At 45.6% G+C, this 10,326-nt stretch overlaps 3 protein-coding genes across 3 annotated transcripts; all 3 read right to left on the reverse strand.

The window, feature by feature from the left end:
* Positions 1-49: 49 nt before the first annotated feature.
* LOC119560034 (bursicon) lies at positions 50-886 on the reverse strand. The gene is made up of 3 exons (XM_037873334.1): positions 562-886; positions 375-499; positions 50-316 (listed from the first exon to the last, which is right to left on the reverse strand). The coding sequence occupies exons 1-3, from the start codon at positions 884-886 to the stop codon at positions 50-52; spliced, it is 717 nt and encodes a 238-aa protein (XP_037729262.1).
* LOC119560032 (aminopeptidase N) lies at positions 663-4,555 on the reverse strand. Its single transcript, XM_037873332.1, has 6 exons — positions 3,933-4,555; positions 3,338-3,634; positions 3,060-3,246; positions 2,754-3,001; positions 1,510-2,628; positions 663-1,249 (listed from the first exon to the last, which is right to left on the reverse strand). Exons 1-6 carry the CDS (start codon positions 4,553-4,555, stop codon positions 946-948), a joined length of 2,778 nt encoding a protein of 925 aa, XP_037729260.1. The 3' UTR covers positions 663-945.
* A 1,297-nt stretch (positions 4,556-5,852) lies between these two features.
* Positions 5,853-10,006, reverse strand: LOC119560748 (membrane alanyl aminopeptidase). Its single transcript, XM_037874365.1, has 5 exons — positions 9,902-10,006; positions 8,884-9,577; positions 7,766-8,482; positions 6,593-7,714; positions 5,853-6,258 (listed from the first exon to the last, which is right to left on the reverse strand). The coding sequence occupies exons 2-5, from the start codon at positions 9,570-9,572 to the stop codon at positions 5,958-5,960; spliced, it is 2,829 nt and encodes a 942-aa protein (XP_037730293.1). The 5' UTR covers positions 9,573-9,577; positions 9,902-10,006; the 3' UTR covers positions 5,853-5,957.
* Positions 10,007-10,326: the final 320 nt, after the last annotated feature.

Below are 10,326 nucleotides of genomic sequence, written 5' to 3' on the forward strand. Positions count from 1 at the left end.
AATTTATTTGAATGTGCAAATGTTTATGAATGTTATGTTGATGAGTTATCTATTGCAGAGCGATACGCCGGAAATGATTGTTGAGAGGACCCTCGTCAGAGTAGCCGGCAATCTCCTGTGGTATAATGCCCGACTCCTCGATCGAGGTGCATGGCCGGCACATGCACTCCAGCGGAGCCTTGGTCAGGACCTTCTTGAACTTCCGCTCGCCGGGCTTCACTTTCGGACAGAAAAGCGAGACGGCTGCCTCCCGTTCGCCGGACTCCTGGCAGCACATGCAGGAGCGCTCCATCTGCCAGATCTTACTGCCCGAAACCTGGAGTTTTCATGTTAAGAGATATATTTTATAAGGAATTTAAATATATAAAACCCACCTGAATGTAACTGGCACAGCGACCCACGCAGGCAAATGAGGGAATCGGCTTCGGCACACATCCGGGATACTGAAGGACATGAATGACGGGGGTCACCTGGCAATCGTCGCCAAGATGCGGAATATCTGGAATGGAAAAGGAATCCTTCAGAGTAACTACAGAAACTAAAATATATAATCCCCCATACCATTATCCGTGGCAGCCACAGAAGTATCTGCCTGAGCCGTGCACAGTTTCAGGATGCTGACCAGGACGCAGTAGAGCAGGATCAGGACGAAGACCTTGTTGTTCTCGTGGCGGAGCAGGTGGCGCAGCATCTCGTCGGCCCGACTGCGTGTGTCCCTTCTCGTGGAATGGAAAGCGCCACTTGCAGCCGGAGGGCTTTTATAGACCGACTTGGCCAGCGGACATGGCCATAATGGCCGACGCTCTAGACTGCGTGAATTATGGCCTAATAAAGCAAGCGCCATCCAAACCTTTTTGCCTAGTAATTGCGTACACGAAAAGGGCATTTCACCCCGCAGCGCATGACCACGGCAATCTCTTTATTTCCCCACAACTTATTAGCTAATCAGAGCCAGGCCAAAAGGCTGGCCACCACAGCCAGTAGCAGGACCAACATGTAAGTTGCTCCCTGGACGGATCCGGCATTCCTTCTCTCCAGATATTGAACCAAACCGGCCAGACGACCCTCGGCCCAGACTATGTTTTCGTTCACCGATTTTAGGGACTTCAAGAGCACCAAGGCCGCCGATTCCCCAAAGAGCTGGTGGTTGCCATCGTAGAACTCGTGGAACAACTTCAGCTGCTGCCTGGTGGTGAAGTACTCCGCCATGTCGGTGATCACCTCTGCCGTGTCCGCCCAACTTTGGAAGCTAAAATGAATGTATGTTAATAGCTAAATTAAACTAAGAAATGGATCACAAAGGGGTTCACAGAGATCAATTCACATAGGCGTTTTATAACATAAATTAAAGTGGCTATGAAAATGAATTGTTTTTAAATTGACTTTTCTCCGAGACACGTTATTTTAATTTAAATGGGCAAAACATTAATACTTCCAATTAAAAAGTTATGTTATAACATATCGAAACTCTTAGCATGCTCTCAAGTTTCCAGATTTAAGGTTACTTACTCATAAGCCAGGACCACAATGTTCGCTGTTATCATTTCAAAAATGGGCTGGACCAATTCGGGGTTCTGCTCATACAACCGGGCTATTCCAATTTTCTTTTGCTCCACACTTTCGGGACCCGAGATGATCATCTTGTAGTAATGGGTTTCGTAGTCTGTCGTGCAGCTGGCTGCAGACCAGAGCAACTTCCTCTCGCTGGGACGCGTTTCCAAGTAATACCGACCCCAAACCGTGGTGTATGAATTGAAGTCACTGCTGCTGGCTGCACAATAGAAGGTTTCCCTGTAGTCCGGCGATGGTTGTTCCGAAGATGTTACAAACTTGACGTTAACCTTGTTTCTGCATCCGCTGACCTGGTATCTGCACAGCCACTTGACCAGCTTGTTCCGATTGGCCACATCCAGTGGAGTATCCTGTGCACTCCACTCCACTCCCAATTTCTCAAACACAGACTTTGTGATATCGGAGAGGTAATTACGGAAGCTGGGCAGCTGTTCTGGGGTCAGTCGCTTTGCCACTCTGTTCAGGTTTTCATAGACGGCATACCAGGGTACGTAGTCCACCTCCTTACTCAGGTACTCCAGGAACTGAAAGACTTCCTCGTATTCCATATACCAAACATAGGCGAAATTGAAGAGATCATCAATGAGTTGAGCCCGGTTCTCAACGGGAATGCCACTGTGATTTGATGCGGATAAGGCCAACCGAAGACCTTCTCTCAAGGTATAATCATAGAACACCCGTTGGTAGTTCGACTGCCTCAAGTTAAGCAAGAACCACTCAATAGGTTCATCAAAATGAATGAACTGGAAGCTTTCGTTCTTGTGAATGTACTTAGATGGCGTCAGGTTATAGAAATTGGGTGCCAGATTGGTGGTATAAGTTAAGGGCACAGTGTACTTCAGTCCACCTCTACTGCCATCTGTGTAATCCAGAAGGAATCGATCCTGTTGCACGGTGACGAACAAGTGTCCAGGCGATAACCTCACTGTTAACATGGGAAAGCCCTCCTGTTCCGTGTAATCGTAAAAAAATTGTTCCACATCCACTTCCTGATTCGCTGGCCAGTTCTCGGAAAGGTGGTATAATAAGTTATTGGGTATAGTGTTGCCCAAGTGGCTGTAAACAGAAAAACCCAATTATTCTTCATCTTAAAAACTGTGAGTTTAAAGATAATTGAATTATGACTTTATGGATATGACCCATTTAAGATAACCCTTTTGGTTTTAATACCAATAACTCACTATTGCTTTAGGTAATTCTGGATGGCCCTATCGAAGTTCTGCTCCCCCATGATATTTCGCCACATTCTCAGGATGCAGGCTCCTTTGGCATAGGCAATCCCGCTGAATTTGTATGCAATCTCAGAAGGCGTTTGGATATCCGATTCCAGACTCGTCAGGGGCTGAGTGCTGTTTCGGGCATCCGTGGCAAAGATCAGGTGCATTTGCCGCACCACAAACTGCTCGTCCAGGTGATACTCGGGATATAGCTGAAGAGATGTAGCTACATTTACAGTTTTGTGAATATATAGAGGTGTTATTACTAACCTGGTGTGCCATAAAGTACTCGTAGTAGCGGGCAAATGCCTCATTTAGCCAGAAGTAGCTCCACCAGGAGAAGGTCACGCTGTCCCCGAACCACATGTGCGACGTCTCGTGGGCAATGATACGAATGGCGAACTCCTTGTCCGACCAATCGTCTGAGTAACCAGCTTCCTGGATCAGAACCTCATCGCTATTGGTGAACAAATTAAATACAATTTGATTTATAGATTTAAACGCCATGTTTTAACCAAGGATCCAATTATTATTAAAAAATGAATCACCTGTAGATGATAAGACCCCAGTTCTCCATGCCGTTGTGTGGAAACCTGGGAGAACTGGCATATTGAAGCACCTCGTTTCCCAGCTCTGCATATGGAATCCGGAACAAATCCCCGTAGGCTGGAATGACCCTCTGACCCACTTGGTGGCTGAACTCCGTGTGGTTGTAGAACTCCGGGCGAGTCAGCACAGCGAAATCACTCACATTTCCACGGGCAGAATAACTGGCCACCATGAAAGCCAGCAGATATGTGGACATGACGGGGGTCTCCTCGAAATGATCAACAAAACGATCCTGGCTAATATAGAGGAAAACAAATTACGCTTACAACTGGAAAATTTGTAAAATAATTTTTCAAAATTAAAATATGATAGTCCTTAAAAAATATTTAGAAATAGTCAAAAGGTCATTAAGATTTTTAAGAGGAAACAAAATTGTACACATTTGATCATTTGGAATAGCTAGCACTTCATTCAATTGTGAAATATAGCCAGATAATAATATATCAAAAAGATTATTAATGTTAATTTTCCCTCTGGGCTTTTTAGATTTTTCTGCACTTGTATAAATTTAATGTTATATATGTAGATGATTACCTTGCCGCTGTGGTTTCCCTGAGCTTGGTGTTGCCAATTGACTGATACCCGTTGCGCCGGACAATCTGCAGCTGGAACTTGGCCTTCAAGGCGGGCTCATCGAAGCAGGGTAGGACCAAGCGGGCGTTGATGCGCTGCATCTGGGTGACGGCCAGCCACCTGGTCACATTGGTGACCTCCTCCACATAGCTGGCGGAGAAGAGCCCTGCCATGTCCGTCCGTATGTGTCCGGTGTACTTGAACCCGAGCGTGTAATTCTGGCCTGGCTGCACCGGCTGCGTCAGCGGAACTTTCACCTGCTGGGTGGCGGCCTCATAAATCAGCCGACTGATATCGATGGCCTCCACCTGGGCCCCCGCCGCATCGAGCAGCCAGCATTCAGATATATCGAGCGTGTCGGCGTGTAGAATGATTTGTGGCACCTCCAGTGGGCCGACCACCCGCAGAGTTATGCTCACCTCGCCATCGAAGAGAGTGGGCTCGGCTGGGTCTCTCAAAACGCCGATGGTCAGGTTATAGTATGACGGTACGACGCTACCGTCCAGCCGATAATCAGCACCATTTACGATGCAGATCAGTAGCAAGTATATTAGCCCCAAGACCCGAGATACCGAACTGCTCATGTTGACCGAAGCTTGGGAACTGGACAGTCGGATTCCCCCTGTGAGATCGCCGAAATCACAATATCAAACAAAAGTTCCCCGCCAAACAGGTGTCGTTTAGATTAGATTGCGAGATGTTCAACAACAAAAACTCGAATAGTCGTCAAACTTCTCATACTGGAATATTCTTATCAATACGCGATCGGGTGCTCATTAATCTGCTAAATGATATGTCAATTATAATTTTTAATAGCCCACCGACTGCCGTTTAATGACTTCAGGTCACAAAATGTATTACTAGTTTGATCTAAAAAGATTTGATTTATGTATTTCAAGTTTTTGAATTCATATTGTTTTAAAATAATAAACTTAAAAAATAAATAAATAAGGAAAGACTTTAGTTTTCAGCGCTCATTTGTATGCAAATATTATTTTTTAGCATTATATATCAGTTTTTATTTGTTAAAATAAAATATTTATAAACAAATTAACATTTAATAAATATTTTTAAGGACTCCCTTAACATTCATTCATCAATAAAGTAGAAAGTCCAATATGGCATTTATTACTGAAATCGATAAGATGTGATAAGGACTTAAGTATCGATTGCTTTTCCCGACATATGAATCAACTATAATTAACCAGAAAAAATGGACTGATCATAATCTCCTCGACAAGAACGTAAAAGGTCTTCGATAAGTTAACGATAGTGATAATAAATTATTAATTTGATTGGTTAAGTTTATGATGTCACTGTTATATGTTAGGCACTTTAGTAATCGCTCTTTGATTAGTAATACTTCCTTGAACTTAGCAATCAAATTCTTATCAATTCACATTCAAACCTAAACATATGTATATATTTCTTAGGACCTTTTTTTTTACAAAAAAGTTTTATTAAAAATTCATAATCAGGACAAATGCGTTTTTTAAAGCACACAGAAAGTAAAGGACAAACGACTTACGTTAAAAGATAACAAATAATATCAAAAATAGCTAGACTTGGGGCTTAACAATACTGTCAGCTAAGCACTAATTCCATTCAATAAATTAGCAATAAAACATCGTATTAAATTGTTGCAAAAACTTTCAGTAAGAAAAGTAGTTTACCACCCTGATACGAATTTATGGCTTAACAATGATCGATTGATTGGACAATCGGCACTTTAGTTCAATGAAATCCCCGCAAGATTATTAACTGAATCATCCGCACACGCTGGCGCTAATCAGATTGTAAACTTTGTCGCCAGGGAGGCCATTCAAGACTAGTGTTCGATCGATTTGCCAAATACCCACAATAATAATATACGACAAGGGGTTATCTACAAAATGGTGTTACTTTATTGGGTGCTTTAAGCGTGGAAATACTTTATGGCCGAAGGGTACTCGTGACCCGACTGCACCTGTCGCCTAAGGAGTTAGTTTAGTGGCGCAGCATGGTGACCAGGGCCACCATCAGAAGGCTAAGGGCACTGAAGGCATTGACCATGGCGCTTCCACTGCGGTAGTTGGCCAGATAGCTGCGGAAGACTCCTAACTTGGCGGTGGCCCAGTCGAGGTTCTCCTTCACGGTGGCCTCAGCGGCGGTCAAAGTGGCCAGCGAGCTGCCGAACTTGCTTCCATTGTTGGTATTGAAGGTCTGCAGGTCGGTCAACTGCTGCTGGGTGGTGAAACGGGCGGCGATGTTGGAGATCACAGTGGCCACTGCGGAGTAACCACCCATGCTGCAAGGAAAACCAATAAATGTATTAACAAAATATTTATAGTTAGTATTTAGGACCAGTTTCTCAATGTCAAGTTAAAGTTCTAGTTTGCAATCTGTCAGTGAAAGTTAGCATTAAGTAAATTTCTTCGAAGGTGAAGTTTAACTATTACGAACGACAAATCTTTATAGATTCACTGAAAAATGTGAACCTAAGAGTGAAAAGGTTTGTTAACCTCTGGTTAAAAGTTTTCAGTTAGATAAATAATTTCAGTCAGTTAAACACCAAACTGATTGTTTACAAAACATCAAGTTAACCCGACATTGAGAAACCATTCCCTTATAAGACTACTTACGCCTCGGCCAGTTCCTCGTATTTCTGGGTGACCAGGGCAAACACAGGGCTCACGTTCTCGTTGTTCTCAGTGTAGAGAGTGGACAGAACGGAGGACTTGTCCTGCCGGCGAATCTCATCGCTGAGGATCAAGTTGAAGACCTTCTCGATCAGGGCCTGGGTCTTCACACAGCCGAAGGAGGTCTGCAGCAGGGTCTCCTCGGTGGCCACGGTCTCGTTCTTGAACTTGTAGTACAGGGCCTCGAACTCGGCTTCTCCACCCTCACGCAGACCCACACAGTAGACGGTGGCGCGGATGTTCTTGGGCACGGTGGTCAGCGACTGGAAGTAGACCTTGGCCTTGCTGATGCAATCGGCACTGCCGTAGCGACAGGCCCAGGAGAGGACCTTGGTGCGCAGATAGATGTCCAGGGCGGTATCACTGGTGGTCTCATTGAAACCCAGCTGATTGTAGGCCTTGTTGGTCAGGGTCTGGATGTAGGTGTTGAAGTCGGCGGTGTCATTGCCCAGACGGATGGTCAGGTAGCTGAACCCATTGAAAGCCGACGTCCAGGGAATGTAGTTGGTCTCCGTCTCCAGATACTCGATCACATCCAGAGTGAGGTTGTAGGTGATGTGCCCGGCCCTGGCCAGATTGAACAGATCGTCCACGATCTGGGCACGGTTGTTCTCGTGAATGCCTCCCCAATTCTCGGTGTTCAGAACGGAATGAATGGCATGCCAGTTGCTCTCAGAGTAGTTAACACGATAGTATCCAGTCTGCTGAATATTGGCCACAATCCATTTGATGCTCGAGTTGAACAACACAGTAGTGGTCACATCAGGGTTTAGGATAAACTTGGGTGTGGCGTTCGCAAAGTTAATGGCCTCACTGGTGGTATAGGAAATGGGCACAGTGTACTTCAAATTGGGATCGGCTCCGTCGTTGTCCTTCAGCAGGAATCGCTTCTGGGTGAAGCTGACCGAACTGAGGTTGGCGGCCACCGAGACGGTGACCACCGGGTAGCCCACCTGCTCGGTGAAGCTTTTGAAAATGGCCTCGGAACTGGCGTTGTAGCTGGAGTTGGGCCACTGGGCCTGCCATTCTCCCAGCAGATATCCGGGCACCGACGGCTGATATTCGCTGTAAAAATTGTCTTAGTCATAGGCCTACGAATTGGTACCCAGTACTTACTACTTCTTGAGGTACGCCTGCAGGGCCAACTTAAACTGCTCCTCGCCCATGGTGTGTTTGATCATTCGGATGAAGCTGGCTCCCTTGTTGTAGGAGATGCTGTTGAACATGCGGCTCAGATGGGCAGGGGTGTAGGTGTTCTCATCGCTCAGCGGATTGGTGGCATTCGTGGAGTCCATGGCCATGACGGACTGCACCTGATCCACCACAAACTGCTTCTCCAGCTCCCACTCATTCTCGACCATGGCGGTGCCGAAGTACTGGAAGTAGCGGGCGAATCCCTCATTCAGCCAGGTGTAGCTCCACCACTGGCAGGTGACCAGGTCACCGAACCACATGTGCGCCTGTTCGTGGGCCACCACGGCGGCGATGGCCTGGCGGGAGGCCAAGGTGGTCGCCGACTCATCTACCAAAAGACTGCGCTCCCTGTAGGTCAGCAGGCCCCAGTTCTCCATGGCACCGGCCGAGAAATCGGGAATGGCGGCCATGTCCATCTTGTCGTTGCCCATGGAGTAGTAGTCTTTGTCCAGGTAAGCGCCCATCTCCTTCAGGATCTTGATGCCCACGTTGTAGGGGTACTGGGTCTGCGCATAGTACTCGGGACGGGCGTAAACTCCGAAGTCGTCGTCCTTGCGGGCCACAAACTCGGAAATAATGAAGGCCAGAAGGTAGGTGGACATTTTGGGCGTGGTCTTGTACACATCCGTGAAATAACCTCTAAAAAATGGGGTAAACAAAATGAACAGCGTTAGAAAATTCTTAGAATTATAATTCTTAAATTATAATCTGATTTTGGCATTAACCTTGATAACTAGGCCCTTTTCACAATGTCATGTTAACTTTTGTCTGTAAGATAAGTTTATGTTTTGGACAATTGTAGTTTCTCAATATCATATTAGGGTTCTGACTAAAAATATTTAGCTAACATAGATAACAGACATAACAAAACTAACAACACAAATTGCTCCGCTCTTCATATTAACAGTCTCTGACAAAAAACAAACTGGACCCTTAACATGACATACAGAAATCGGCACTAAAGAGATAGCTATTTCGACACTAATTTGACAAAACTAAAAAACCTATAATGTTGTGTTAAGAATGGTAGAATTACTTACTCCTCAGTGCTGGGGGAGGACGAGATGAGACGGGTGTTACTGGCCGAGTTGTAGGTCCTGTAGCGCTTCAGGGTGACATTGAAGGTGGCCTTGAACTGGGGCTCATCGAAGCTGGGGAAGGCACGGCGGGCGTGGTTGGTCTGGAACTGAGTGGAGCCGAGCCACTTGGTCACATTGTTGTCGTCCACATAGTAGCTCCGGTAGAAGCCCTGCATATCGTCCAGCATCAGACCGGTGTACACGAAATGGAGAATGTATGGCGTATTTGGTGCCAAAGCGGTTGAAGCCGTCAGCTGGACAATATCCGTATCATCGTTAGTGGAGTTAGTTGCACCAAACTGAGTGGGAGTCGGATTGGCCACACCGTCGGCTGGCTTCAACCAGTACTCGCTGACCGAATAGGTCAGATTCTTCGAGTGCAAGTGCACGGCCTGGGTGCTCTGGTTGGATACGACTTCAATGTAAACTTCGCCATCGAAGGTGAACCTCTTGTTGCCATCGCTCTCCAGCAAATAGGGTCGCAGAGTGATGTTGTAGCTAACTGGCTTGATGTGATCGGCCAGACGATAATCCTGCAGCTCGGTGGCAAAAGTCGTGGGCGGCTGGACATCCACAGTTAGCTGACGAGTTCCTGCTGAAGCCAAGGACACGCAGGCTGCCAGAAGAACAGCCACTCGCAGGGAGAACATTTTAGCTAAAGATAAAGGCACAGGAAAAAAGTTGTTTAAAATATTAAAATATTATTAAATAAATAATTTAAAAAAATAAATACATTGTAGAAATTAGGATTTGTATTAACATTTGATAAATGTTAGATGTTATAGACCAAATTTTATGACTTTCTGGGAGAAATCAAACTATATCTACAAAACACATGTTTTAGGGTCGGGTTTTTACTAAAAATTTATAGCACAAAGCCATAATATATGGCTATTTTCGGATATTTAGTTCGATCTACGCCATTAGAGTTTCAATTTCACCAAAACGATCCACACTTATATAACCACTAGAAACTCACTTTTCTAGGGATCGATCGCGGACCCGGGACTAGAATTAGTATTTCGCACGCCACTCGGCACGCGATTCGATTCGAAAACTAAAGGCCGCCTGGCTTTGGGGCCAGTATATATGGGGAATGTGCAGCGTTTGACGACTTTGTCATTATCAGCGGTATATCTGCAGCCATTAACGTTTTATTTTGGCCCAGATAAAGTTGGCCTGGTCTATAGATTAAGCGGCGATAGCGATAAGAAGCCATAGCGGTGATTTACACACTTCGCCATTGGCTACCAATCCACTCTGACGTTTTTCGAATATTGCCAGACGATGGCATAACGTTTCGTTTTCGCTGCACCGTTTGTTTGAGGAAGCCTTGGCACTTTATGGCGCTCTGCCTCCAATCTTATCGAGGATGATTTGCAGTCTTTCGAGGAATATTATCAT

This window comes from Drosophila subpulchrella, unplaced genomic scaffold, assembly GCF_014743375.2.
Source record: "Drosophila subpulchrella strain 33 F10 #4 breed RU33 unplaced genomic scaffold, RU_Dsub_v1.1 Primary Assembly Seq354, whole genome shotgun sequence".
NCBI lineage: Eukaryota > Metazoa > Arthropoda > Insecta > Diptera > Drosophilidae > Drosophila > Drosophila subpulchrella.

What these genes read in the sequence shown, in the direction of transcription:
- LOC119560748 (XM_037874365.1), bottom strand. Translation starts at nt 9,572, where the DNA reads ATGTTCTCCCTGCGAGTGGCTGTTCTTCTGGCAGCCTGCGTGTCCTTG. An exon ending in TCCTCCCCCAGCACTGAGGA is followed by an intron (nt 8,483 to 8,883) that starts GTAAGTAATTCT and finishes CCCATTTTTTAG; the next exon opens with AGGTTATTTCACGGATGTGT. An exon ending in TACGAGGAACTGGCCGAGGC is followed by an intron (nt 6,259 to 6,592) that starts GTAAGTAGTCTT and finishes TTTTCCTTGCAG; the next exon opens with CATGGGTGGTTACTCCGCAG.
- LOC119560032 (XM_037873332.1), bottom strand. Translation starts at nt 4,555, where the DNA reads ATGAGCAGTTCGGTATCTCGGGTCTTGGGGCTAATATACTTGCTACTG. An exon ending in AGGGAAACCACAGCGGCAAG is followed by an intron (nt 3,635 to 3,932) that starts GTAATCATCTAC and finishes CCTCTATATTAG; the next exon opens with CCAGGATCGTTTTGTTGATC. An exon ending in CAGAATTACCTAAAGCAATA is followed by an intron (nt 2,629 to 2,753) that starts GTGAGTTATTGG and finishes TTCTGTTTACAG; the next exon opens with CCACTTGGGCAACACTATAC.
- LOC119560034 (XM_037873334.1), bottom strand. Translation starts at nt 886, where the DNA reads ATGCCCTTTTCGTGTACGCAATTACTAGGCAAAAAGGTTTGGATGGCG. An exon ending in TGTGGCTGCCACGGATAATG is followed by an intron (nt 500 to 561) that starts GTATGGGGGATT and finishes TTTCCATTCCAG; the next exon opens with ATATTCCGCATCTTGGCGAC. An exon ending in GCTGTGCCAGTTACATTCAG is followed by an intron (nt 317 to 374) that starts GTGGGTTTTATA and finishes TGAAAACTCCAG; the next exon opens with GTTTCGGGCAGTAAGATCTG.